This window comes from Mirounga leonina, unplaced genomic scaffold, assembly GCF_011800145.1.
Source record: "Mirounga leonina isolate KUSES-001 unplaced genomic scaffold, KU_Mleo_1.0 Mir_154, whole genome shotgun sequence".
Lineage (NCBI taxonomy): Eukaryota > Metazoa > Chordata > Mammalia > Carnivora > Phocidae > Mirounga > Mirounga leonina.
The window spans coordinates 2311032-2338358 of NW_023270389.1; the positions used below are offsets into that span (position 1 = coordinate 2311032).

General features: G+C 55.3%; 1 protein-coding gene across 1 annotated transcript; it reads left to right on the forward strand.

Moving 5' to 3' along the window:
* Positions 1-2548: 2548 nt before the first annotated feature.
* PRCC (proline rich mitotic checkpoint control factor) lies at positions 2549-25883 on the forward strand. Its single transcript, XM_035009847.1, has 7 exons — positions 2549-3317; positions 12597-12644; positions 15443-16009; positions 18355-18450; positions 20575-20718; positions 22787-22852; positions 25124-25883. Exons 1-7 carry the CDS (start codon positions 2850-2852, stop codon positions 25208-25210), a joined length of 1476 nt encoding a protein of 491 aa, XP_034865738.1. The 5' UTR covers positions 2549-2849; the 3' UTR covers positions 25211-25883.
* The last annotated feature ends 1444 nt before the right edge of the window (positions 25884-27327 follow it).

Genomic DNA, 27327 nt, shown 5'->3' on the forward strand with positions numbered 1-27327 from the left:
GTGGGATTTCAGGGGGGAGCCAAATTATATGTCTGTTCAAGTCACTATCTATTACCGGAAGACTTTATTACTGTAATTACTACTTTAGGATAGATAACGTATGTACAGATCGCACATTTCTGAAGGCATAAGAGGACACAGCGAGAAATAAATCCCCTTCCCATCCCTGCCATGAAGTTTTATTATCAATTTCCTTTTTTTTTTTTTTAAGATTTTATTTATTTATTTGACAGAGAGAGACACAGCTAGAGAGGGAACACAAGCAGGGGGAGTGGGAGAGGGAGAAGCAGGCTCCCCGCCGAGCAGGGAGCCCGACCTGGGGCTCGATCCCGGGACCCCGGGATGATGACCTGAGCTGAAGGCAGACACTTAACGACTGAGCCACCCAGGTGCCCCTATTATCAATTTCTTGCATGAAAACAACTTTTCAGGGCAGGTATATACCTAATGAGACAAATCATTAATCTTTACAGTAAGAGGACCCAGCTTAGACAATATTTGGGGCTTCTCTTCTCTGCGGGACAGCAAGATGTGCTGACAAGCAACAATAGTCATTTTCCTCTGAAGGTTTCTCATTCTCTTAGGTTCGAAATCATTTCACTGTGTGTTGATATCAGGTGTTTCTCACAGAAGTAAAACAGGACTCCTTAATCCTCTACCCATTTTTCAAAGGAGAAACTTGAGACTCAGAGAAGTGACTGTCCAAAGTCACCGGAAAGCCGGCTCGGGAACCTAGACTCGAAAAGCAGGTGTTCGAAGTCAGCATCGTGCAGAGCACGGCAGCTGCGAGGTAGGCCTGGGAGGTCTAGCTTCTTACTGTGGTCCTCGGTGCACCTGCTGTGCAATCAAATGAGAAGTTTCTTTCTTTTTTTTTTTTTTTTAAAGATTTTATTTATTTGAGACAGAGAGAATGAGAGACAGAGAGCATGAGAGGGGGGAGGGTCAGAGGGAGAAGCAGACTCCCTGCCGAGCAGGGAGCCCGATGCGGGACTCGATCCTGGGACTCCAGGATCATGACCTGAGCCGAAAGCAGTCGCTTAACCAACTGAGCCACCCAGGCGCCCCAAATGAGAAGTTTCTTAAAAATCCAGACTTCTGGGCTCCTCCCCACACCTACTGAATAGGGATCTCTCAGGCTGGGATTCAGAGATCATTTTTAAGAAGCTTGGCCAGTGATCTTAGGCACATTAAAGTTTAAGAATTGGTACGCAGGAAAACTGCTCTGTCCATCCAGAGCAGGGAGCGAACAGACTTAAGGAGGCTTCATGGAGCAGGTGGCATATGAGCTTGTCTATGAAGGCAGAGTGAGATTTTAGACAAATGGACAGGGTGGGAGGAGGGGGCCACGCAGCCTTGTCTGATGGAAGATCCGCTGTCTCTCTTGGTTCTTGCCATCATCATCGTCCCCCCTCAGCAGCCTTACCATCTTTCTCTTTGGCCTCCTCCCCAAACCTCAACAGTCTACAGGGGCTGAGCTCCGGAGAATCTTTTGCTCTCCAGGAGCTCGGAGGTGGCGCCCACGAGGTGGATTAGCCATGTGAAGGACATGCACAGAGTTGACAATAGAGGACATTCAGTCACAGGCAGACAGGAAGGGGGCGAAGATGGATAAAGAAGAAAGGGAACAAAAGCACAGTTGGACAGGTACGCAATCGCGGGCCGACGTCCACGAGCTGGAAAAGGATGGACAGGAAGGTCGCACGACCACAAACACCGGGCCACCAAGCGCAGAGAGAGAGAGACGGAAGCAAAGGAAGTACGCAGACGGCCAGGTGGGAGGTGGGAGGCTCGGCGGACAGGGATGGGCTCAGGTGATGCCTGAGATCCCCGAAGGGCGCTGCGGGGAAGGGACTAAGCTCAAGCACCCGGCTCTGCCTTCCGGGCCCTGCCCATCTTCCTTCTCACTGTCTGCTGCAGAGGGGCCAGGCGCCAGGCTGGAAGAGCTAGGTGTCCTCCTGGACGTGCACCTTGGTCAGGGGCTCGGGAGTCACCCCCACCCCCCCCCGGGGTCACATTCACTTCAGCTCGCAGACGTGTATTATTAGGTCTGAGGTCTCGCTTCTTTCTCACTCGTCCCCCACTTTCGTACACGTTTCTCGGGGACCGGCTCTTATTGGGGGGGTGTTTTATTCCAATTCCCGGTTCCAGGCGTCTCGGGAGCTGCGTCTGTTCATTCAGAGATCACTTTCCCTTTAAGCGATTTTCCCCATCAGCCACCTTCGCAGACTCCCTCTCCTTCCCGACGTCGCTTGCAGTTTCTAAGAGCACTACATCTCCCATCAACCTTAGCGCCCAAGCGGCTACCCTAGGGAACTTCAAGTACCGAAGTGCTCTCCTACCCGTCTCCGTGACTACTGCGGTGACCGATGGGGCTTGTAGTCCCCTGGGAATTGCCAGAAGCCCAGAGAAACTACTCATCCCAGGAGTCCTCGCGTCAGAGGCGGGTTTCCCTCCTGGCTCTCTGCGCGACCCTTAATCCTCCCTCGGACTCTAACTCCCGCCGTGCCATGCGCCGAGCTCCCGGCGGCGGAGAATGGAGTTGTGGCCAAAGTGTCCTCTGGGAGTTGTAGTTTCCATCTTGATGAGGCTCGGAGGAGGCGGAGTGACTCGGCGGCCATTAGCTGTGTGTAGTTGCCCGGGACTGGGAGCTTAAGTGAAGAGGGAAGCCTTACGCGGTGGAAATCTACCGTGGCCATGGGCTCCTGCCGGGGCTAGCCCCAGAGTACGGAGAAGGCGGGCTTTTCGGTGCCCCGCCCCGCCCCGTGGCGGGGCCCACTAGGCCTCCGGGCATCCCCGGTCTCAAGTAGGCCTCGTCTGCCGGCAAGGGCGCCCCAAAGGCGGGAGGCGCCATGTCGCTGGTTGCTTACGCCAGCAGCGATGAGAGTGAGCCGGATGAGGCCGAGCCGGAGCCGGAGGAGGAGGAGGCGGCGGCCCCTCCACCCGGGCCCACTTTAGGGGGCTTGTTCGCTTCTCTCCCCGCACCCAAGGGCCCGGCCTTGCTGCCTCCGCCCCCCCAGATGCTGGCCCCAGCCTTTCCCCCGCCGCTGTTGCTGCCCCCGCCCGCCGGGGACCCCCGGCTGCAGCCTCCGCCGCCCTTGCCCTTCGGCCTGGGAGGCTTCCCCCCCCCTCCGGGCGTGAGCCCGGCCGAGGCGGCGGGAGTTGGGGAGGGGCTGGGGTTGGGGCTGCCTTCGCCCCGGGGCCCTGGCCTCGGCCTGCCCCCCTCCATGGGCGGTGCCGGGCCCCCCCCGGGCCTTCCCAAGCCAAAGAAGAGGACGGAGCCCGTGAAGATCGCGGCGCCGGAGCTGCGTCAGGGGGATGTGAGTATCCGGGGGCGCAGCGCCGCAGGCCCCTCGGGGCCGGGCTGGGGCCGGGCTGGGGCCGCGCCTGGGAGGTTCCGGGCCTGCCGCCCGTGCCTGCGGCCGGTGCTTGCGCGCCGCGGGTCTCCTGCTGCCGCGCGGCCCGTGGAGCCAGCTCGTCGACTTTGGCCTGTGTCCGTGCGCGCCTCCGGAAGCTGGACCCGCGTGCGGGAGGGCCGCAGAAGGTCCCCTGGCGCGGACAGGCCGGCCCGCCGCCCTGCGTTGCGCTCCCCCTGTCGCATCTGCGCCGCGGGCCGCTTTTCGCTTTTCCCACCCCGAGAACAGCGTGAGATGTGGCGCCCGAAGAAGTGACCGGAGGCAGGACTCCTGGGCCCCTGCTGGACGTTTGGGGCGCACTCTTCCCCTGGCATCCAGCCTCACGCCGTCAGGGCCCGAAGGAAAAGGATAGGCGTCCCGGGTCCTGTGTTGGAGGGAGGAAACGGAGTGTGTGTTGAGTGCAGAGCAGTAGCCGGGCATCGGCCCTTCCCTTCCACTATCGCAGAACCCCGGGAGGTTCCATTCCAGTTCTCACAGAGGAGAAGCAGACGTCCGCTGTGTGCGGTCTTACCTGCAAAAGGGCACAGTGGAGGTGAAGAGCTGGGTCGGCCATCTCCGGGTCCGTGCCTCGGTTTCCCCGTTTAGGTACTGCCATGCCACGTGAGTTAGCACGCTTGGGGCCTATTTCTAGAAGAGGCAGCCGATCTCTTTGTTGGAGCAGGAAACAGAAGGCCTTTTCTGGGGTGAGCACTTCGGGACTAAAGGAGACACGAAGCCTGCGGGCAGGTGGCGTTTTAGGTTATCCCGAGTGCTTTCCTTTCTCTTTTCTGAAAAGTTGTTTGGTCAGGCCTTCGCTCCCCTTTGGTGACCTTCGGAGAGAAGCTTATTTTTGCTCTTGCCTTTCTGCAGGCTTCCAGCTCTGGCTCGGGGCCGTGTCCGTGTTTGGTCTCGCTGGTCCCTCAGCTTCTTCCCCAGGCAGCCTGCCATTCCCTCCCTCACCTCCTTTGGAAGACAGGTGCTCAGTGAGGACGTCCCGGGCTGCCCACTTGCACTGCAGCCTCCCGTCCTCCTCTTCTCTCTCCCCGAACTCGCCACCGTTAAACATGCACTGGGTTTTATTGCTTCTGTCCTTCCACTGGTGTGCAAGCCCCACGAGAGCAGGGCTGGCTGCTTATTGTGTCCACCACTATATTCCTCCAGGTTAGAACTGCTTGGCACCTGCTGAGCACTGCCTGAAAGTTTTCTAAGTGAATGAGCTCGGATGAATGTGGACTGTTCATAAAAAGGAGGTTCCAGAATCTGCCTCACTGTTTTGTTCCAAACTTTCTTCCACATTATTTCCCCCTTCTTTCTCACTTGAGTCCGCCGTTTCTGTGTACAGGATCCAGAGCAGCCTCTGTCGCTTTGCTGAAACTTACTTGGGCCTTGATTTAATCTAAGCAAAGAAAAGTCCCTGAATAAGACAAAAATAGGTTCATTTCCTCAGCCTTCTCTTTTTTGTCCTCTTCACGTTTCTCTCCACCGTGTTTGTGTCGGAGTAAGTGTGATGTCTGGGGGACGTGGCGCTTTGGGTCAGGTGGCCCCCTGCCCCGTGACAGCGGAGAAGCCCATTTCCAGGTCTGCGAAGGCAGCCTTAGAAAACGTAGCTGGTAGAGGTCGTGGAACCTCCCGGTCAGGCTGGCTCAGGTGGCAGGTCTCACTCAGGACTGCTCGGTCTGTCCCTCCTCTGTCAGTGGAGCTCACGAAATTCCTGAGGTGAACAGTGACGCGATCGTTGGAGAGAGCCAGGTCCGAGCCCTTAGCTTCTCCAGTTCCTGTTTTCGTCCTGCCTGGGTTGGTGGTGGTCCTGCAGGAAGGTGGGGAAGGTGGCCTCGGAGAGTTGGGATGGCCAGGTGAGGGCAGCCGTTGTCCCCGCGGGTTCTGAGCATGTCTGCTTCTAAGCTCTGTGTCCTGCATCTAGTAGGCTCTGAGTACACATCTGAGGAAATGAATGAGGTTTCCTTAAGTGCCTTCCCTTCAGGGTTTGGTGTTGAAGTAGAAGTAACTCTAAACTCTTGTTCGTTCATTCATTCCTTCATTCCTTCCTTCAGTACGAAGCTGCTTGTCTGTGCCAGGAGCCGAGAGTACAGGGGTGAACGTGATCGGCTCTGCCTACAAGGACCTCACGGTCTACTGGAGGAGACTGACAAGGAGGTAGATTTTAGGTCAGTCAGAAGAACTGCGTGAGAGCTGGTGCTGTGGAGGGTGCGCATGGCGGGCACTAACCCAGTCTAGAAGTTGGGGAGGCTTCCAGAGGGAGGAGATGTCGGAACAGAGATGAGAAAAGTGAGTAGGAGGGAGCCAGAGAAAGGGGGGTGCTGTGCGGAGGAGCACGTCAGGTTGCGGGGCAGACTGTTGCAGGGGGCGCGGCGGTGAGAGAGTGACAGTGCCTCGGGGGCACCTGACGTGAGTGAAGCGCTGGAGCCTGGGGAAGGGGGCGCGTGGGCCTTGGGCGCCACAGAAAGGCCTTAGTACGTGACCCTGGGGTAGTGAAGCGCCCTCAAAGGCCAAGCAAGGATTCTCTGGTCGCAGAGTGGCAAAGACCTGCGGGGAGCAAGACTGGCGGGCGCAGCGCGAGAGAGGGTGCCGGCCTGGGCGCAGGGGTGCAGGTCTGTTCGGGGGGCAAAAGTGGCCAGTCGGTCTAGGCCATTGATGGGATGGCCTGGGTGCAGGCCAGGATTCAAGGTTGACCCCTGTCTTTTAGCTCAAGCAGCTGGGAGGGTAGTGGTGCCATTTACTGAGGGAATGTAGGAGACAGGGCAGATTGGGGGTTAGGTGGATTTAATTGGTTGCAAGTATCAGAAAGCACCTCAAGGTAGCTTGAATGATAACGCATCATAAATATACCGAGGTGCCTTGCGAAGGGCCTGGAGTCAGGAATTGGAGGTCTGTCAGGGAGCCACGCAGCTCTTTGCAGGTTCGATCCATCCTTCTTTGTCTGCAGAGCGATTTTCTCTGCTCCTCAGCCTTCCCCACGGGGGAACGATGGCCACCCACAGCCCCCACCTTCTTGTTGTGTAGTTCCTTTTAGCGAGCAGCCCAGATGGAACTACATTCTTAGTCCCAGTTCTGGTTTTCCACAAGGGAGCACATGGTCGGTCTGCTCTGGGTCAGCTCCTCAGCCAGCCACAGTCAGGGGGCAGGCAGTGTCCAGTTCTTTGTCCAGGTCAGCTTTCCAGTTACGTGAGGGAGCAGGAGTGACCCGCAAAACGGGGGATCTCCTCCTCCTTTTTCCTTATCTCCTTGCTCCGACCCAAGCTACCTCCGGGCATTGGTTGATCGTTGATTTCGTGGACTTAGGGGATGCAGACTTGTAAAATCAGGATACAGAAAGTCAGTATTAGAAAAGTCAGTCTGCTGTAAGAGTTTTCGGTCTCAGGATGTGCATTTCAGAGCAAACACATTTCAGGGTTATCTGGATTAGTATTACTGTACTTTTCAGATCATTTACCCAGATAGTGGAAAATTGGCAGCTGTGAGATGGGAGGTTTCACTCATTTTGGTCATTTCTGTTAAGCAAGCAAGCAGGCAAGCAAGAGTTGACTGCAGCAGACAGAGCATAGTCTCGGCCCTCTGTCGGGAGGGAAGGAGCGCAGACATTTGTCGGGCACCTGCCGAGCGGCCAGCTCAGCATCGTCCCTGGTTTACAGATGAACTAGTTGAGAGAACAGAGGTGATGGGTCTAAAATCCCGGTTTGGCAGTGGCAGGAGTCCTGTTTGACCGCAGGGCTGTGTTGTTCTGTCGTGGAGCCTGTGGGAGAGGGAGCCCCGAGCTGCTGCAGGCTCGGGGGAGGAGGCCCCGCTCGAACTGAAGGGCACATGTCCGCACCAGATCCCGGAGACCAAAGAGGGAAACGAGTTGATGAATCTGACTAATTGGGATAATAGCAGCGAGGAGTGTAGTAGTGATTCGAGCTTGGAGCCCGGGGGGCTCTGTGCCTGGGCCCTTACTTCCTCCTTGGCTCCTGGCCCTGGCAGCAGTGATTGCTTTTTGGAGAGGGCGTCTGTCAGAACCAGAGCCTGAGGAGATAAGAGGGAGGCTGCCGCGGGCAGGGAGGCTCCGATAGACGAGCAGATCCCACCGGGCCCGGCTTAATGGAAAATGTCTGTTTCCGTTCTTGCTCAGCAGTCTCTGGTGCGTGCGTCTTGTCACTCTTGGCAGCTGGAGCGGAGAGGACAGTGGTGGCCATTGAGGCCCAGGCTCTTGTGAGGCCAAGAAGAAATAGATTACTTTCTTCTTAAGGCACAACCAGTACGTGCCTCTAAAGCCCCGGAGGGCCCGTTCTGGCCGGGCCCTGGTGCTCTGGGGTCTCGGACATCACCCCGTCTCTGGGACTGATGGAGTTGACTCCGGAGCCTTCCTGGGGAGTCCTCCTGTGGAAGAGTTTGGCAGTTCCTCAAAAAGTTACTTAGAGTTACTCTGTAATCCAGCAGTTTCTTTAAAAAAATTTTTTTAAGCAAGCTCTACACTCCACGTGGGGCTCGAACTCACAACCCTGAGATCCAGAGTCGTGTCCTCTACCGGCTGAGCCGGGCGCCCCTCTCGTCCAGCGGTTTGAGTCCTCGGTGGAAGGAGCTGGGAGCCCGACTCAGACACACCTGCACACGCGCCTCCCCAGCAGCCGTGGGTGACGAGCAGCATGTTGTCCAGCCTGAGGAAGGGAGGAAACGCTGCTGGTGTATGGCAGGGGCACTCAGTGAGGCCGGCCGGCTCCAGTGGGGCGCGGGCTGCGCGGCCCCCGCTGGGTGTTGGGAGGCACTCGCCGTGCGCGTTCGCACACACGGAGGGGAGAGGAGCGCTGCCCCGGAGGCTGGAGGGCGGGGGGTGGGCCGTGGGTCCCTGTGGTTCAGGAGGTACAGACTTTCTGTCTGGGGTGACGGAAAGTTCCAGAAATGGACGGTGGTGATGGTGGTACAGCGCGGTGAGTGCACTTAATGCCACTGAGTTGCCCACTGAAAAATGGTTAAAATGGCACATTTTATGTTCTGTATGTTTTGCTGGGATAAAGGAGAAAACCCCGGTGTGCTTCTGTCCCTGTCCCCTTGGGGTTCTCCTTGGGTCTAAATTAAATGCTGTGTGCCGGGGCTGAGCCCATCACCTCCAGCAGGATCTCCAGGGTTCCTCTGCAGGGCTCCGATGGGAGCCCCCGGCCCTGGGAGACTGGGGGGCGATGGCGCATCTCTTAGCCTGTGCCTCGCCCGCCCCCCCGCACTCACTGGCGCTCTGCTGGCTGAAATGGGTTTTCTTTGTAGCTCTCCTGTTTCCTGTTAGTGTTTAGTCCCCCCCCCCCGCCTCCCCAGCCACGGGGGCTTCACGTGGCCTCTGAGCCTCCACAGTGAGTCTGGGAGCTCCGTGTGGCCGCCTGCTTCTAGGGCAGGGTTGGCGCAAGTTCGTGTGAGGGGCAGGGGCGGTTTTCCTCCCTCCGCGCCCCTGGACCCCCTGGACTTGCCCTGTGGCCCTGATGTGGTTCCGAATGTCCCTGAGGCCTGTTTGTCAGCTTTCAGGGCAGAGACTTCTCTCTGTCCCTCCCTCAGAGACGGATGGTCAGGACTTCACAGGGGTCAGGGCTCGGCGCACTTGGGAGGTTCTGACTGGGGTGCTGTGTTTTGGGGGGTCTGCCCTAGCTCGTGCGCGTCACGGGATGGCTTTTAAGGCAGTTTGGTGGCTTAGGACCCGGTGTTCCGAGAGAGGGGGTGATCTTGAGGGCCCGTCGCAGCTTCCTGAATCCAGGAATAGCAAGCCGTTCCTAAAGTCTGTACAGGTGTGTAGTTTTGTGCTTTCAAACTGGAAACTTAGGCTGTCAGTACAGTGGGAACAGTGTGTGCCGTTTGAGAGAGAAATGGCATTTCCTCGGCGCGCCCCTGGCCTCCGGCGACCAACAGTCAGGCTCATGGTAGCCTCGTTCTGTTTGTCACAGGATCTGAAGAATAGGAACATGCTTGTACGGTTTTATGGATGTCATCGTCTTAAACTTGGCTAGAATTTGTTTTCAGATTGTTGCAGTTGAACCTGTATGTAAGGTGTTGAAGTTAAGTTGTGCCCCCGGGCCTCGCAACCGCTCTGCGCCCCGCAGTGAGGTGGTTCTTTGTGGTCTGCGGGAGGAGACAGGGCTTCACGGTCAGAAGGCAGGGGGTGGTCAGGAGTCTCCGAGGCACTGGGAGTCCGGGGCTTTGGGCTGTTTCTTCGGTTGAGTTTGACATCTTGCAGGCCAGAGAGAGTGATAATCCCTGAACTCTGCCTAGAAGTTTAATTATGTACATCCTCGTGGCCAGTAGCTCGTGCAGTCTTGGTTGTGATGTGTGTGTTATTTCCAATGGCTTGGGGGTGGCAGATAAGTAGCAAAGCCGAGGCTCAAACTTGTATTTCTGATTTCGTGTCTGTGCTCTCGTCTGCATCACACGGAGTCTCGCGGGGCGTGCTCGCTGTGGCTCTGGGGCCTGGGCAAGCACGGATGGCCGGCCGTGCTGTCCGTGCAGAGATGTGGGAGCAGAGCGGGTGCAGGGCCTGGTTCTGCTGTGTCCTAGCTGCTGTTCAACCTCAGCAAGCCTCACCTCCCTTGCCCGCAAAATTGAGGCGGGAACATCTGTCGGGAACTGTTGCCGGGAGGACTAAGTGAAGCATCGTGAGTTGCTGGCCACCTAGACGACTGTCCTTCCCTTTACGGCCTCTTCCCTCATCCCCCACATTTAAGTACCAGGACAGACTCCCCTTACGGGTTTCGTCATACGTATGCATCCGGCAGCAGTTAGTGATGGAAATCGTTGCGCGCACAGACTCCTGTGAGGCGGTCTTCAACTATATGGTGGAAAAGGTGAGGATATGAATGGGAATAATGTCACATTCAGGGCCGTCTAGGTGGCTCAGTCGGTTGAGCGTCCAGCTCTTGGTTTCAGCTCAGGTCATGATCTCAGGGTCGTAAGATCAAGCCCCGCGTCAGGCTTCGAGCTGAGCATGTAGTCTGCTTGAGGTTCTCTCTTGCCCTCCGCTCCTCCCTCCCCCCATCTCATGTGTGCTCTCTCTCAATTAAATTAATATAATTTTTTAAAAAAATAAAAAAAGATGTCACATTCACAGAGCAAGCACAAGTGGATCAGGGTTAGCATGATGACACCCCAAACAAGTGAGTTATGCAGGGACACGGTGAAAGAGAGCACGGTGAGTCACCAGGAAGATTCTCGGGCCTTTGGCGTCAGGAGTCCAGAGCGCAGACGCAGGAGAGTACCCGGCGGCTGAGGTACAGGCCCAGGGATGGGGTGCTAAGGTGAGGCCCCCACATGCAAGAAGGAAATGTAAGACCAGCAGATCTTTGAGGGGATGTTTGAATCACACTTGATGTCCTTATGTTTGTTTGTTTATTGAGACAGAGAGAGATCGAGGCAGAGAGAGGCAGAGGGAGAGGGAGAACCTCAAGCCGGCTCCAAGAGCCCGACGGTGGGGAGGATGGGGGGACTCGATCTCTTGACCCCGAGATCACGACCTGGCTGAAACCAGGAGTCGGAAGCTTAACCAACTGCACCACCCAGACGCCCTTTGATGTCCTTATGTTTTACCGCCTTCGTTGCAGTCACTGGGGTGCTTGTCTTTATTCTTACGGGCCCGAAAGTTTCTTGAGGGCAGGGCCTTCTTTCGTGTCCCAGCACACACACAAAAGCTTTGAAGCATGCCAGAGTGAAGGTCTGGAGGCGCTCCCCGCCCCGGGCCCTACCTGGTGCCTGTGGGCAGAGTGGATCCGCCTCGTCTCGCCTGGGAAGCTCTGTCTCCACACGGAGCACGGTGTGCTGCGTAGAGTAGGTTCTCGGTTACTGTGAGGTCCTCGTAGCCGATGAGCCCAAGAAGGAACTTGTGGGGTAGGAGGGTCAGCTGAGAAAGTTAGGCAGAGGGTTTGAGTTCTTGCAGAATCTTGGAGGTGAACGGGTCTTAGAGGACCATTATGTGCAGATGCCCAAACCAAGGCCCCGAGAATAAACGGAAGGCTTTCAGGGTTCTTGGCTTGGGGATTAACTTTTTATTTTTATTTTATTTTTAAAGATTTTATTTATTTATTTGACAGAGAGAGACACAGCGAGAGAGGGAACACAAGCAGGGGGAGCGGGAGAGGGAGAAGCAGGCTTCCCGCCGAGCAGGGAGCCCGATGTGGGGCTCGATCCCAGGACCCTGGGATCATGGCCTGAGCCGAAGGAAGACGCTTAATGACTGAGCCACCCAGGAGCCCCGGGAATTAACTTTTTAAAATAGAGTGGTAGGGCACCTGGGTGGCTCGGTTGGTTAAGCAACTGCCTTCGGCTCAGGTCATGATCCCGGAGTCCCGGGATCGAGTCCCACGTCGGCCTCCCTGCTTGGCGGGGGGTCTGCTTCTCCCTCTGACCCTCCCCCCTCTCGTGCTCTCTCTCTCATTGTCTCTCTCGCAAATAAATAAAATCTTAAAAAAAAATTAAAAAACAAAAATAAAATAAATCAGAGTGGTAAAGCTTGCTGTTCATATGCCTTGCACCTTTCTGAGAGGATGCTCAGGAGCTGGTGCAGAGCGGCACGTTCAGGTTGTTTTCAGTGTGAGAGCTTGTATTAGGAACGGTCCCGGTGAGTCAGAGGGTGACATAAGTGGCCTCCTGTCTTGTCCCAGGCGCTCCCCACTGGCTCGCTTTCTTCCTGGACACGAACAACTCTGTCTGGCAGACAGTAGATCATACTTGGAGAGAGAATGGATTTCTCCAATGGCTTTGACCTTTAATGCCGCACAGAAGAGTAGTTAACACACCACTTACTCCCGCCGGACTTCCTGGGCCGTGTGGTTATGTAGTCTGGATGAGTGGTTTCAGAAGTGAGGCTGAGGTGGGGGGCGATTGTGGGCCAAATCCCATTCATCTTCTCATGGACAGATTTATAAGGAGAAGAATGGGCATAACCTTTTCTTTGCACCAAGTCTAAATGGGAGGAAAGAGTTCTACTTTGACGGAATAGAAATTGATGCAAGAAAGCCATGCAACAGGTGTGGGGCAGGAGAATGAGTGGCCTGGGGAGGTGGGCACCTCCCCCTTCCTCTGACGTCTCAGGCCGGAGGGGAGCTCAGCCCTCGGGCACTCGGTGGGGCAGGGGGCAAGATGCTGGCGCCCTGGGTGGCCCTCCTCCCATGCCCCTCATCCGACCCAGTGCTTCCTCTGCTGCCCTCATGCAGGAAGGCCTTATTCCGTTTCTTTTTCTCTTAGTCAGATTCCGAGGAAGATGAGCCTTCCAAGAAGAAAACTGTCCTTCAGGTAAGCTTCGTGACGTGGCAGAAGCCACCTCTTCTCTTTCCCTGCAGCTTCCTGAAAGCGGGAGTTACGACGCCTGGCAGTTTCCACAGCGCGCTTAGAGCAGATGCAAGTGCTGGAGGACCGACTGTTCCCGGGTGGTTTTGTGTTTCTGGGTGACACCAGCCCTTGTGCTCCCTGCCCTCCCCTCACTGCTCCTGGGGCAGGCGGGGGCGGGCCGGGGGACGTGGAAACCAATGGATGAGTTACATTTCTGCCCCAGGGATTATGTAGGAAGGTAGAGTAGAGGGAACGGATCAAAACCATGTGAGGGAACGTCTGTATTTTAAAATGCTCCATCTTCTTCCCGCCTCATGTTTTTTTTTTGAAAAAAAATTTTTTTTAAGATTTTATGTATTTATTTGACAGAGAGAGACAGAGCGAGAGAGGGAACACAAGCAGGGGAAGTGGGAGAGGGAGAAGCAGGCTTCCCGCTGAGCAGGGAGCCCGATGCGGGGCTCGATCCCAGGACCCTGGGATCATGACCTGAGCTGAAGGCAGATGCTTAATGATTGAGCCACCCAGGCGCCCCTTCCCGTCTCATTTTTAACCTGGAAAATAAACACTTAAATAGCATTTACTGTGTACCAGGCACTGTTCTGAGCGCTTTACAAGCATTTACTTGATTTAATCCTCCAAGTGGTGCTGAAGGCCTAGTGTCTTCATCACGCTCACCTCCTGCCCGAGGAACTGGGAACTGAAGGCGCTCGCCCCGGATCAGGTGGCGAGCGGGGCAGGGCTGGGGGTCTGACTCGCTTTCTGACTGTAGAGTCCAGGCCTGGCCCTGCTGTACTTGGCTCCTGTTCCAGAATTGTGACCAGAAGTCCTCAACCAGACAGCGCCGGGTGATTCTCCCTTGTCCCAGTGCCTCGATTCCGGCCCCTGGGAGTTTCTTCCTGTTCTGCTCCGTACTCGGGGACTTATATGCTCTCTGATCTCATGGATCATATGTCTCAGGAGAAGCAAAAGCAAAAGTGGTCCTGGCTCTCTGAGGTTGTTCTCTCGTGACTCAGGTATATGATGCCGAAGCTGCCCCCTGCCCTAAGTCTGCTGAGGTGTCACTTCCATCGCTGGGAGGCCTGACGACCCAGTCACGTGGGAGTGAGAACCGGCACCGGGAGAGCAACCTTGTGGCCCCTTGTGGGGGGTGATGGGGGAGGAGCCACCGCACCCACTGGCAGCTGAGGCCGCTGGAGGCCAGCTCTCCGTTACCAGAATGGCTTCCTGGAGGAGGTGGATGGCAGCCCTAGTCATGGGAGGGCACTGGCTCAGAAGGCCTCGGGAGGCAAGAGCAGCCTTCCAAGCTGGCAGGAAGGGGTGGGTGGATAGAGAGCTCAGCTGGGGGCAGAGTGGGGGGCTGCGGGGGGCTGTGGCTGTGACCCCAGATATCACCTGAGAAATCGGACGCCTCAGGGTAGCCTGAGCAGGTGCTCCACATGGCGCCTCGGCCCAGTCCCTACACGCTTGAGTCCCTGCAGCCTGCCGGGACACACAGCAGGGAGAGGGGCCCACTCGCCAGATGAACACTCCTGCCTGCCTGACTTATGGGCTCTACTTCACTTGCTCCAGGCGTTGCTTGGCCAAGGGGCTGAAGTATACTAGTCCTCCAGGACAGGGGCGTAGTGACCTTATTCCATTCTCCTTTTTCTTTCTTTCTTTTTTAAGATTTTATTTACTTATTTGAGAGAGACAGAGCGAGAGAGCACGAGCAGAGGAAAGGGGCAGAAGGAGAGGGAGAAACAGACTCCCTGCTGAGCAGGGAGCCCGATGCAGGACTCGATTCCAGGACCCTGAGATCATGACCTGAGCTTAACTGACAGAGCCACCCAGGCGCCCCTCCATTCTCCTTTTTCAAACAGACGCCTCCCTCAACCCTACAGTTAGGCCAAGCTGGCCCTGTGGCACACAGAACGCAGAATGGGAGAGATTTTATGTGTAGTAGGAACTCTGGGCTGAGCCAGTTAGCTTACAAATGGAGAAGTTAAATGCTTGCCTGGGGCATAAGCTGAATATACCACATCTATAGGGTTTTCCTTGGGCAGGAGAGAGGACTTTGGGCAACAGAAATGGATGTCTTTTGGACAGAGCCTTGTTTTTGACTTTGAGTAGCAATTCAAAGGAAGCAGAGGGTTCCTATGTTAAGAGGAACCTTCAAAACATGGAGAGAGGTAGAGCGGTCAGCTGGAGAGAGCCCTGGGCTGTTTGGGAAGAAAGATGATGTGGGATTAAGAGCATCATATCTGAGACGCTGAACTCTAGGAAACAAATGGAGGGTTGCTGGAAGGGAGGGGATGGAGGGATGGGGTAACTGGGTGGTGGGCATTAAGGAGGGCACTTGAAGTAATGAGCACTGGGTGTTGTATGCAATTGATGAATCACTAAATTCTACCTCCCAAACTAATAATACCATATATGTTAATTAATTTGAATTTAAATAAAAATTAAAAAAGATCATATTTGCCAAAAACAGAGAATCAGGGAAGGCTCTGTGACAGAGGGCAGGGGAGCTGGCTTGGTATGGAGCCAAGGAGGACAGGGATGGCATCTTACCTTGGGAGAAGCAGCCAGCGGAAGGGCCTGGGGTGGGAGGAGTCAAGCCCAGTTGGATGAGTCAAGTGGGCAGAGGTAGGAAGGAAGCAAGGGCTGGTAAGGTTGTAGGCGGAGCGCCTGTCTGTAACTCTTGTTCTTGATGTCGATAATACAGATCACAAGATCTCACTTGTCCCATTTTTTCCCTCCTTCCCCAAACCTGCGCTCACCAGGGATCCGGCGAGGGGACTGGTCTGTCTGCCCTGCTTCCCCAACCTAAAAACCTGACGGTGAAAGAGACTAACCGGTTGCTCCTTCCGCACGCCTTCTCCCGGAGACCCTCGGATGGCTCCTCTGGCACCAAGCCCTCCAGACAGGCCTCTAAGCCCAAGCCCTGTCCCCCGGCCTCTGTCGTGGGCACCACAACCACCACCCCGTCACCCTCTGCCATCAAGGCTGCCGCCAAGAGCGCTGCCCTGCAGGTGACGAAGCAGATCACGCAAGAGGAGGACGACAGTGATGAGGAAGTAGCCCCTGAGAACTTTTTCTCCCTCCCTGACAAGGCTGAGCCGTCTGGAGTTGAGCCATACCCTTACCCCGTCCCCACTGTCCCTGAAGAGCTGCCTCCAGGCACGGAACCAGAGCCGGCCTTCCAGGACGATGCAGCCAATGCTCCCCTTGAATTCAAGATGGCAGCGGGCTCCAGTGGGGCCCCTTGGATGCCTAAGCCTGGGGACGACTACAGCTACAATCAGTTTTCCACATATGGCGATGCCAATGCCGCTGGTGCTTATTATCAGGTGGGTACGAGCCATGGGGGGCAGGCCAGGGCTCGGTGGAGGGTGGCGGCCGGGGAGAGCTGTGAGCCGGTGGTACAGCCTCTCTGCTGTCACTTTGAATTGACATCTTCTGGGGTCTTGATTTTCCTGTGCATATCGGGCCTCGAAACATGCTGCCTTTGTTCTGAACCATGTGGGTCTAAAATTGCCTGAGCCTTGAGGTCTGATATAACTGACAGCTCTATTCTGAAAACCAGCCCTCGTTGTAGGAGCTGGTGAGGGGGGAGGAGGAAGGCAGAAGAGGGGGGCCCTCTAGTCTGGGAGATCCAAGGTGGCCTCATGGGGATGAGGGAGCTGGAGGTGGGATGCACCGAGAGCAGGACGGGAGAGGAAGGGCCAAGGGCCAGGGGGATCTGGATAGTTGACACAACAGGGAAGAGGGAGCAGGGAGAAGGCGGGAGACCGAGCCCTGGGAGGTTGGAAGGGTGGAGGCACCTGCCCTGGGGAGCCAGGGGGCTGTAATTTGTGTTGTAAGAGAGAGTGGGGTCCAGGATTAGTTTGGGCTTTGAATCGCATGCTGTGTGAGTCCGAGCAGCTTCCTCAGCTGTGCAAGGGGCGTAATATTGGTGGCCTCCTGGTGTCGCTGGGCCATCCCATCAACTTAGCGTGATGCCTGGGACAGCAAATGCCCAGTAAATGGTTGCGGTGACTTTTTATCCAGGCGCCATTTGGAGAAGCTACTTAGCTTTGCTGTGGGTGGCGTGAGAGAGAATATAGCATGCCAGGTTGTGAGTGGGTTTAGGAGATTTTCCTGGCAGCCAGAGTGTCCTGGGTGGAGAGGGCTCCAGGGGCTTGGGGACTCTTGGCAGGGCTCCTGGTTGAGCAGGGGCAGCTGGTGGCAGTTTTCCTTGCAAGACTTAAGTCTCCTTGGACCACTGCGATTCTCTGAACCGCCAGCATTAATCTTCAGCCTGGGCATGGGTAAGGACCCATAGTGGGTGGGCTTTGGGGGGACCCTGTTTTTTTTTTTTTTTTTTTAAGATTTTATTCCTCTGACAGCACAAGCAGGCAGAGCTGCAGGCAGAGGGAGAGGGAGAAGCAGGCTTCCCACGGAGCAGGGAGCCTGATGCGGGGCTCGATCCCAGGACCCCGGGATCATGACCCGAGCCGAAGGCAGATGCCCAACCGACTGAGCCACCCAGGCTCCCCAACAATTTCTAAATATTTGTATTTCCTAAATATTTGCTGTTGAGCCTCAGTGTATCCTGTAGGCCGATTGGGGACAATATATCTCCCTTCAACATTGTTAGAAGGAAGGAGGAGGAAGATAAGAGTGTTTTGACCTCTTTAGCCAAAAAAAAAAAAAAAAAAAAAAAAAGCCATTTAAATGAATATCAGGCATTCTGTATCCATTTATAAACTCCACTGAGGCAGTCTGGGCACATGAAAGCATGTTACATACACTTGGGGACCCTGCAGTTGCATGTATCTTACTGTGAATACTTTCATAGAAAATTGTGCTCCAGTCATTCTGGATTTTCATGTATTTTATTGGTTGATGTTAAACTTTATTTTCCATTTAGCTCACCAAAAAGTGAATGTTCTTAGAGGGGCATTTTCTGGAGCTTGGGCAAAAGTGGAAGAATTGGGAGAAGGTATGCACAGGGAGGACACCCGTTTCTCAGCCGGAGGGCCGCCTCTCCCCCTGGCCTCCTGGGGTCCCTCTTCCTCTGGGACCCGCAGTGCTTGTGACAGCTCACCTCTCAGGCCGGTCCTCAGATTCCTGAGCTAAGTGTGTGCTAACACACACCTGGCTTGTTCCCTTCTAGCCAGTGATTTTATCTCCTGTTCTCATGCAAGCGGAGGTGACACACAGTGTTAACGTTAGTTTTAGGTGTTTGGTAATTTATGTTCTGTGCGAGATCAGCGCCCTCCCCGCCTGTTGCAGGCAGTGTCCTTGTGTCCAGAGGCCGTGGAGAAGACGGGGAGCGGGAATGGTGTGCTCTCACACCTCTTCCCTGCTCACAGGGAGGGAGGGGCCGAGGAGGGGCGGGGCCGAGGGGGCGGGGCGGGGGCGGGGCCGAGGGGAGCAGGGGCGGGGCCGAGGCCCTGTAGCTCAGGGCTTGGGCATCCCCTCCGGAAGCGGCTGAGGAGGCCGCGTGTGAATTGACGCAGGAGAGAACGGCTTATGTCTTGTCACCCTTCCCTGAAATACGTCCCCGTCCGGATGGTGCGGATGAGAAAAGCCGCACCCTGCCCCGGAGTCCCGCATGGCGGCCGCGGCCTGGGCGGGGCGCCCTCCCCGCAGCGCGAGGCCGCCGGCCGCCGCGCCTCACTGGCCGTGTCTGCCCCGCTCTTGGCTGCAGGATTACTACAGTGGTGGCTACTACCCTGCCCAGGACCCGGCCCTGGGCCCCCCCCAGGAAATCGCCCCCGACGCCTCCTTCATCGATGACGAAGCGGTAAGTTCAAGCGGGGGACCGTCCCTGACCCGTGGACTCCAGGTTTCAAGTCTGAAACGAAGAAGCCGTTTTTAGCCAGTCAGCGAGGATTCACATAACTGAGCAGCTCCAGCGCGTGGGGCTTCGAGCAGAGAAGGCCTGTTTCTCCTCCTCGAAGAGCGGGGAGGCGGGCAGGCCCGCGCCGGCCCCCCGACGAGCGCTTTGCCGAGCCGGTTGTGGCCGGCCTTCCGGGCCGCCGAGGCGCCCAGGCGGCCGGTGCGGAGGCGCCGAGGGAGGACGCCTTCCCGCGCCGCCCAGGGGACCCCCCAGGGGTGTCCGAGCCCTCGCGCTCCGTCCCCCTGACTGGAGCGGGGTCACGCGGCCGCGCGTGCTTGCAGGGGAGCGGGGGGGGGGGGGCGCGTGCGTCGCCCGCCTGGCGCGCGTCCGCGGGGAGGGATTTGGGGCGGGAAGAGCCGCCGCCGCGAATACGCCGCCCGGGGCTCCGCGCGAGGAGGGGTGAGGCCGCGCGTCCGCTGGGTGCCCGGGCTGTGCGACGATGCAAAGCGAGGTCGTGGCCCGTTAGGGGGGGCTGGAGGAATCCGGGGCGCTGCCTCTTCACGCGCAGGTTCTTGTGAAAAATAACTGTCTGCTCACCTCTTCACAGAAGGGTGTCCGTCCCTCTGCAGTTTGCCTCCTGTGCTTAACGTCGTGTTCACCGGCTCCCCTGGGGGTATATCCTCGGCCAGGTCCGTAGTTAGGCCCTTTTTGTCCCCTGCCTAGGAGGCAGCGGAGAGCTCATCCTGTGCCGAAAGTTCGTTTTTTGTGGGTGGGGTGCCCCTCAGAGCCTCGCTAATAATGCTCACACCAGGACCTGGGTTCCACGCAAGTCTCTGAGTGTTCTGTTTTGTTTTTCCCTAAATGTTTTTATTAGAGAGAGAGAACGACCAGTGGGGAGGGGCAGAGGGAGAGGGAGAAGCAGACTCCCCACTGAGCAGGGAGCCCGACCTGGGGCTGGAATCCCAGGACCCTGAGATCGCGACCTGAGCCGAAATCGAGAGTCGGACACTTAACCAACTGAGCCACCCAGGCGCCCCTGAGTGCTTTTCTTTCTTTCTTTTTTTTTAAGATTTTATTTATTTGTGAGAGAGAGAAGGAGAGACAGAGAGCATGAGAGGGAGGAGGGTCAGAGGGAGAAGCAGACTCCCTGCTGAGCAAGGAGCCCGATGCGGGACTCGATCGGGGGACTCCAGGATCATGACCTGAGCCAAAGGCAGTCGCTTAACCAACTGAGCCACCCAGGTGCCCTGAGTGGTTTTTTTTTTTTTTTAAAGATTTTATTTATTTATTTGAGAGAGAATGAGAGAGAGCACATGAGAGTGGGGAGGGTCAGAGGGAGAAGCAGACTCCTTGCCGAGCAGGGAGCCTGATGCGGGACTCGATCCAGGGACTCCAGGATCATGACCTGAGCCGAAGGCAGTCGCTCAACCGACTGAGCCACCCAGGCGTCCCTCGAGTGGTTTTCATTAGAGTCCCCACCCACACTACCTTCCAGGCACATCTTTGGGTGACTTTGATGTGATCTGCATTTTTGGTGAGGAGGGACAGGAGAGAGTAGCAGTCTCTTAGAAAATTTGCCAGGCCTTTCTTACGAGACTCCTCTCCCCAGTTCCCTCTCTGGGTCCACTCTGGTGTGGGGTCTGCTGATTTTGTGATACCAAACCCATGAGAAGGAGCAGACGTGTGAAAACCAAGTTTTAGAGGAGAAATCCTAGATTTTTTTTTTTTCAGCCTGAATTCTTAATTTGAAAATTGTATACCGTCCTTTTAGGTAGATACAATGTGTGTATAATTTGAGTACAAATTCCTAGCAGTGATCCCCTGCACTCACTCATGTTTGGGAGTGCTGCCTTGGCCTCCCTTTCCCTGAGGGCAGGAGAACTTCTGAGAAGCAGCCTTTCATATGGCATCAGGGGAGCTTGGTAGGGGTGGGGTGAAAAGGGGTATTACATGGGGGGGGGGCGGGGGAATGGGGGGGGCAGTGGGGGTGAGAAGTCACAAAACCATTCCATAAATTCTGGATTGTTAGTGACATCCCCTGATCTCCCACCCAGAGCTCCTACTTCTGCTTTATTTTCCCTTTCCCAGTTTAAGCGGCTGCAGGGCAAGAGGAACCGAGGGAGAGAGGAGGTCAACTTTGTGGAGATCAAAGGTGATGACCAGCTCAGTGGGGCCCAGCAGTGGATGACCAAGTCATTGACAGAAGAGAAAACCATGAAGTCATTCAGCAAAGTAAGTGGGAAGGTCTGTTGTGTGGCCCCAAAGCAAAATCTAGGCCTACCCCTGTCCTGACTCCACACCCGATTGTTACTGCCCCAGCACCTTTCACACGTGCCTGCTGCCCGAGCTATGGCGTGTGCGCCAAGCCTCACGGATGCAACCTCTGCCTTCAGAACTTCGCAGCACTTTGCTTTCCATCTGGGTGGTGGAGTCTGGTTGCTGAAATTGAGCAGTTGGAGCAGTTTCCCATCCTGCACTTGGGAAGAGCTTTGGTATATTGTGGCTGCTTCCCTCGCTGGACGGAGCCCGCAGCTGCTCTGCCCTCTGTCTACGGTCAGATCCCTCCTCCGTCCGTTCGAGCTGGGGCCTGGCTCAGCACGTCTTTGAGGTGTGGGCATAACAGCAGAGTCCTGGGGGCTTAGCATCTGCGTGCACAACCCCTCCTCTCTGCTTTCTTTCTGTTATTTATTGTAGCCAGCTGTGGGCTTTTCAGATGCTTTATTCCTCACGCTTCCCACACCGAGCTCCTGCCTTTCCGTGTTCATTTTCTTCAGTGTGATGAACCCCTCTCCACCTAGTAGCTGAGTACAGCAAATGTGGACATTTATGAGCCTGCCACAGGGGGGTAATGTGGGGAAGCCCTGGATTTGAGCCCAGCACCAGCAAGGCCAAGGTCGGGCATCTTATTCCCTTTTCCCCCCCCCGACTTTCTCTGCTTTGTTCTGTGGCCACAGATGGCCATCTGAGCCCCAGCCGTTTGTTTTCACTGAATGCTGGCGGTCATACAGGACAGAGCAAAGGATTGTGGTTAGATCAGCATAGATCCATCACTGTTTCCTGGAAAAACCACTTAGGAGAGCACGCTCTCCTGACTATGGGTCGAGAAGCATCATCGCATAGTAATGGCGCTCCCCGCGGGCCGGGGGTGGTTGATGTTTGCTGTCTTGGACGGTCACGTTAAGTGATGTCGCACAGCAGCAAGGAGTTGCGAGTTTGCTGTTTTCCTGGGTCCGGGTTCTCTTTGCACCATTTCCTTGTATTAAAGCTAGATCTTTTATTTTATTTATTTATTCATTTTTAAAGATTTTATTTATTTCACAGAGATAGTGAGAGCAGGAACACAAGCAGGGGAAGTGGGAGAGGGAGAAGCAGGCTTCCTGCTGAGCAGGGAGCCCGATGTGGGGCTCGATCCCAGGACCCTGGGATCATGACCTGAGCCTAAGGCAGACGCTTAACGACTGAGCCACCCAGGCACCCTTAAAGCTAGATTTTTTAAAAAGAAGAAAAAGATACGGGTCCTGTCCTTGAGGCGTTTACAGCGGAGCTGCGAGAGAGACATCAGGACGCTTGAGTGTTGACGAGGGATGACAGGCATGCTGAGGACACTCCAGAGAGGAGTGCTGGGAGCTGGGTGGGGCTGATTAGGAAGCTTCTGGTCTGAGACAGCTCTGGCGTAGGGCAGGAAGACCACAGGACCAATATCGACTTTGGCAGTAAAGCGTTTGCATCAGAGCTCGGTTAGGGCTTCAGTGCAGTTACGGGCCAAGGCTGAAAGATTGGAGACAGGTGGGATGACAGTGGAAATTTGAATTGCAGGGTGTCTGTACGCACCGACGGGAGAAGGGAACAGATGAGGGGCCCGGGGGGACGGGCAGGGCTGTGAGGGTCTGGAGGGACGGAGGTCGCCTGTCCCCTGGAACGGACGCGGTTTTAGACCCCTGCAGGCACTAGCTGGCATCAAGTGTCCAACTGTGGGCAGAGCCCTGTGCTTGTTGCGGGGGTGGGGTGGGGTTACCAAAGAAATGAAAGACAGTCCTGACCTCAAAGTAGTTCCAGTCCAGTAGGGATATTAGCAGCCTTTTTCAGGCAGGTCTTCTGAGCCTGGGTTTTTTGCATAATGGCTTTAATAAAAACTGTTTTGTAAGTATATAAACCTAAAAATAGCTCCAAGCTGACTTTTCTCCCCCAGGATTTGGGCTGTGGGTTGGTTTTTCAGTCCCCAGCCTTGCACCGTCTGGGCACTTGAGATACTTCTACTTTTCTTCCTGTGGCTTAATGATTGTGTTTTCTTCCCTCGCAGAAGAAAGGTGAGCAGCCAACAGGCCAGCAGCGGCGGAAGCACCAGATCACGTACCTGATCCATCAGGTGAGAGGGCTGGGGGCCTGGGCCTGAGGCCCGCAGGGCCCTGAAAGCCTGGGAGAGTGCTGGCCAGGCCCCGCCCAGGCGGGAGTGTCTCACACCGCCTAGGCCACGGCGGATTCTCCACATGGCCACTAGGGGGAGATGTGTCCTTCAGAATCAGAATCACCCACGGCGCTCCTGCCTCACTTCCCCGAAGACTCAAGTGCAAATAATTTAGACATTGAAACGTAAACGCAGAGAGCAGTGAAGTGGTTTCTCATATGGTTCTTTTAAAGAGCTAGTTTATCAAAAATAAATAAACATCAAGCTTACTTAGGGATTTAAGAAACTATTTTAAAGAAAAGGATTGGTTCACTTTTTATTCAAAATATCCACCTGATAAGGAAGTTGGTTTTGTTTTTTTTTTTTTTTTTAAAGATTTCATTTACTTATTTAACAGAGAGATAGCGAGAGCAGGAACACAAGCAGGGGGAGTGGGAGAGGGAGAAGCAGGCTTCCCGCCGATCAGAGAGCCTGACACGGGGCTCAATCCCAGGACCCTGGGATCATGACCTGAGCCGAAGGCAGACGCTTAACGACTGAGCCACCCAGGCGCCCTGGTTTTGTTTTTTTAAGATTTTATTTATTTATTTGAGAGAGAGCGCGTGAGCGAGCACACCAGCAAGGGGAGAAGCGGAGGGGGAGAGGCAGAGGGAGAGAGAATCCCAAGCTGACTCCGTGCTCAGCGCGGAGCCTGATACGGGGCTCCATCCCATGACCCTGAGATCATGATCTGAGCTGAAATCAAGAGTGGGACACTTAACCGACGAGCCACCCAGGCGCCCCAGGAGGTTGGCTTTGTATTCTCCACTTCTGTGGCAGGAAATATCAACACGATAATTAAAAATCACAGATAATCCAAAAATGTCTTTTGGAATTAGAATGTTACTTATCTGATAGGACCCAGCAACTTTGAAATACTCATTTAATCATTAAACAGACATGTTTTTGAGACCTGCTGTACTGCATGTTGTCCTGGCCCTTTCCCTGGGGGCGCACCTGCTGCCCGTGGATTTCAGTGGGAAATCTGCTTTCATTGTTCCTTTCATGGTTTCATCTTTTTTTTTCAGGGACCCCCTTGTGTCCTACCCTATTTTGTTTTTTGTAGGGAAAGGATTTGAGGGTAGGAACATCTTTCAAACCCAAACTCTTAATCCCTGCCCCTCATCCAGGGGAGATGAGCAGGCATCCATTAACTCTTGTGGGGTGGGGTCAACGAGCCCTTCTTTAGGGTGGTGCTCGTTCACTCCCCAGGTGCCACATTGAGGTCAGCAGAGGAAAGTCTCAGTTCTGGTACCTTCCAGTCTGTTTGCCACAGCTTCTGTTTGCGCTGGAGAGAGGTGTGAATTTCTCGGGTACCACATCCACCGTATTCAGCACAACAGCAAAACTGCATACCCTGATGTAGCTATTGTGGGGGTGGTGTCCTGTGTGGCCCTGTCCACGTCTTGAGGCCGTCCTCCCCAGTCCTCCCCCATCATCCACAGTCCTCTGCTGTCCTCTCCTCCATGTCTCCTCCCGTTGGCTGGTCAGGCATCCAAGGCATCTGATTTGTCTTCCTTTCAGATGCATACTCTAGCTCTCCTTTGTCCATTTTCCACTTGAGTGATTCAGTTTTAATTCCAGCAGGTAAGGGACCAGGATTCTTTTTTTTTTTTAATTATTTTATTTTTATATGTTTCTTTTTAAAGATTTTATTTATTTATTTGAGAGAGAGAGCATACAAGCATGGGAGAAAGGTAGAGGGAGAAGTAGATTCCCCACTGAGCAGGGAGCCCAATGCAGGACTCGATCCCAGGACCCCGGGATCATGACCTGAGCTGAAGGCAGACGCTTCACCGACTGAGCCACCCAGGCGCCCCTATTTTATTTTTCAGTAATCTCTACACCCCACGTGGGGTTTGAACTCGTGACCCTGGGATCAAGAGTGGCATGCTCCTTCAACTGAGCTGGCCAGGTGCCCCAGGACCAGGATTCTTGAGTTTTTTATTCTGCTTCAACCCTGTTGGCCCCCAGGGAGATGCCGTCAGCTTTCCCGAAGAGATGTTTCTTCTCTGCTTTCCCAGGGTCTTCCCCTTCTTCTTAAATAAGAGAAAGTGAAGTCTTTCAGAGGATTTGCTATTTTGCCATACCTGTTCCAGGGGAGAAAGATGTTAGATTGGGAAGCTTGCAGAGGCGAGCGAGAGGCTCCTCAGCACCCCATTCAGCTCACCACACCCGTGTCCCTTGCCACAGGCTAAGGAGCGGGAGCTGGAGCTGAAGAACACCTGGTCGGAGAACAAACTCAGCCGTCGGCAGACCCAAGCCAAGTATGGATTCTAGGGCTCTGGACCTGACCGTTTCTGGGGCTCCTGCCGCCTGGCGCCTGGCCTCACCTCGGGGACCCCGCTGCTCCAGGCCCAGGGTCTCTATCCCGGAGGACCTGGCCCTCGCCTCTGCGAGAATGAACACATTTGATAGATTTTTCTTAACAAAAGTTAGAAAATTCAGCTCCTCTGTCTTGGAGCTAGCAAAGAAAGACTCAAGCGATGCTTCAGATGGGGCTCTGAGTTCCTGGATGGGAGTGGGGCTCCCTGGTGGGTGTGATGAAATGGGGAGCCCCTCTCTCCACTTTTTTTTTTTTTTTTTTTTTAAACCAGGGATGTCTGTTGAAATAAAACATTCAGTCTGACAGACGTTGCTTGCCCTAACCCCTTTCCTACTTTTTAGTGTGGTCTCGTTTTTTCCATTCTGGATCTTTCTCACTTGTTCTCCCATTCCTGGATCTGACATTACCCTTGTGTAGAGCACCCTCCGAACCGTCATGAGCTGCCTCAGCGATGGCTTTGCCTTTTCCTCTGTGCCCACCTTCTAAGCTGGGTTCACGGCCATCGAAGACCCTAGGAATTATGTGTACAGCTTTGCGTGGGGCAGAGGCCTGTGGTCCCAAATCGGAAAGTATTGCTGGTCTCAGTTATCTTTGAAGATGAGAGGAAGTCAAGGAGGTTCTTCCCGTGACACCAGAGAGTCGTTAGCAAATTCAGTCCAGCAGAAGTGGCGAGTGTCTGTCCCTGAAGAGGATGCGCGTTCACACTGATTGCCATTGGCCTTGACTGGTTTGGAAGCTTTGTGGAGGGCTGGGGGGCTAGACAGATCTCCTCGGAGACTTCTGCACCCTGAGCTTTATGCTAGAGCGGGAGGGGGGCGACAGGGTCACGGGCCTCAGTTCACGCTTCTACACTGGGATGCCCGCCAGCAGCACGGGGTTCCCGAGGGGTGGGAAGTGCACACCCTGGTGCCAGAACCATGCGGGTCCTCGTGCACACCACTGTGAAGCGTGTTGCCGAGGGCACTGGGGCTCCGGTAGGGGCTGAGCTGCAGCGCTTCCCGCTCCTGTGACCAGGTTCTGGCGGAGTCCTGTGGAGAAACGTCTGGTGCCCGGCCCGGGGGAGCTGACTGGGCGCAGCGGCTCGCCTCCAGCTGCTGCAGGCTTCTCAACGGGAAAGCGCCGGGAGGAAGGACTGACAGCCCTGGTGATGGACAGAAGGTTCTGGCCACGGGGGCAGTTGGAAGCGTGTGGTGTGGGGACCTGGGGAGGGAGGGAGGCAGCAGGAGGGAGGGTCTCCCCGTGCCCCCGGTCGTGTGTGCTGGGTAAGTTGAGGAGTCTGTTTCTCATTAAGCACAGGGGAGGCTTTCGTCAGTTACAGGAAAACCACCCACTTATCTGAAATCTGACCTACTTCGGGTTGGAGCCAGACAGGACTCCTGCATCCCACAGGGACACTGGGGCTGTAGTGGTCCACGTCCATGCATCCAGCCAGTCTTCGGGAAGGAGCAACAACCCACTACCACTTCTGTGGTCCTCAGAGGCACTGGGGGCGGTGGCCGAGGTCACCCTCCTGGGGTGTTGTAGGTGGTGAGGTAGGCTCCACAGGGCCCAAAGTCTGAGATCCGAGGATCTTTTTTTTTTTTTTAAAGATTTTATTTATTTATTTGACAGAGAGAGACATAGAGCAGGAACACACGCAGGGGGAGTGGGAGAGGGAGAAGCAGGCTTCCCGCAGAGCAGGGAGCCTGACGTGGGGCTCGATCCCAGGACCCTGGGATCATGACCTGAGCCGAAGGCAGATGCTTAACGACTGAGCCACCCAGGCGCCCCCAGATCCCGAGGATCTTTGCTGCACCCAAGATGCTGCAGATGCAGCCCTGCCCTCCCGGCTTGCCACACCCCTGGGACTTGAGTCCCGCGTCCTCACTCAGGGGGCTTGCATCATGATGGAGCTGGAGGCGCTCTGGGCACGGAGGGTCCCAGCGTCTTCTGGAAGTGGATGGACTTGAGCCAGTTATCTGTAAGCCTCTGGCCTCCCACTTCTGTGCTCTGCAATAGCTTACACCACTTTTTTTTTTTTTTAAAGATTTTATTTATTTATTTGAGACAGAGAGAATAAGAGAGAGAGAGA

What these genes read in the sequence shown, in the direction of transcription:
- PRCC (XM_035009847.1), top strand. Translation starts at nt 2,850, where the DNA reads ATGTCGCTGGTTGCTTACGCCAGCAGCGATGAGAGTGAGCCGGATGAG. An exon ending in CGGAGCTGCGTCAGGGGGAT is followed by an intron (nt 3,318 to 12,596) that starts GTGAGTATCCGG and finishes TTTTTCTCTTAG; the next exon opens with TCAGATTCCGAGGAAGATGA. An exon ending in CCTTCATCGATGACGAAGCG is followed by an intron (nt 18,451 to 20,574) that starts GTAAGTTCAAGC and finishes TCCCTTTCCCAG; the next exon opens with TTTAAGCGGCTGCAGGGCAA.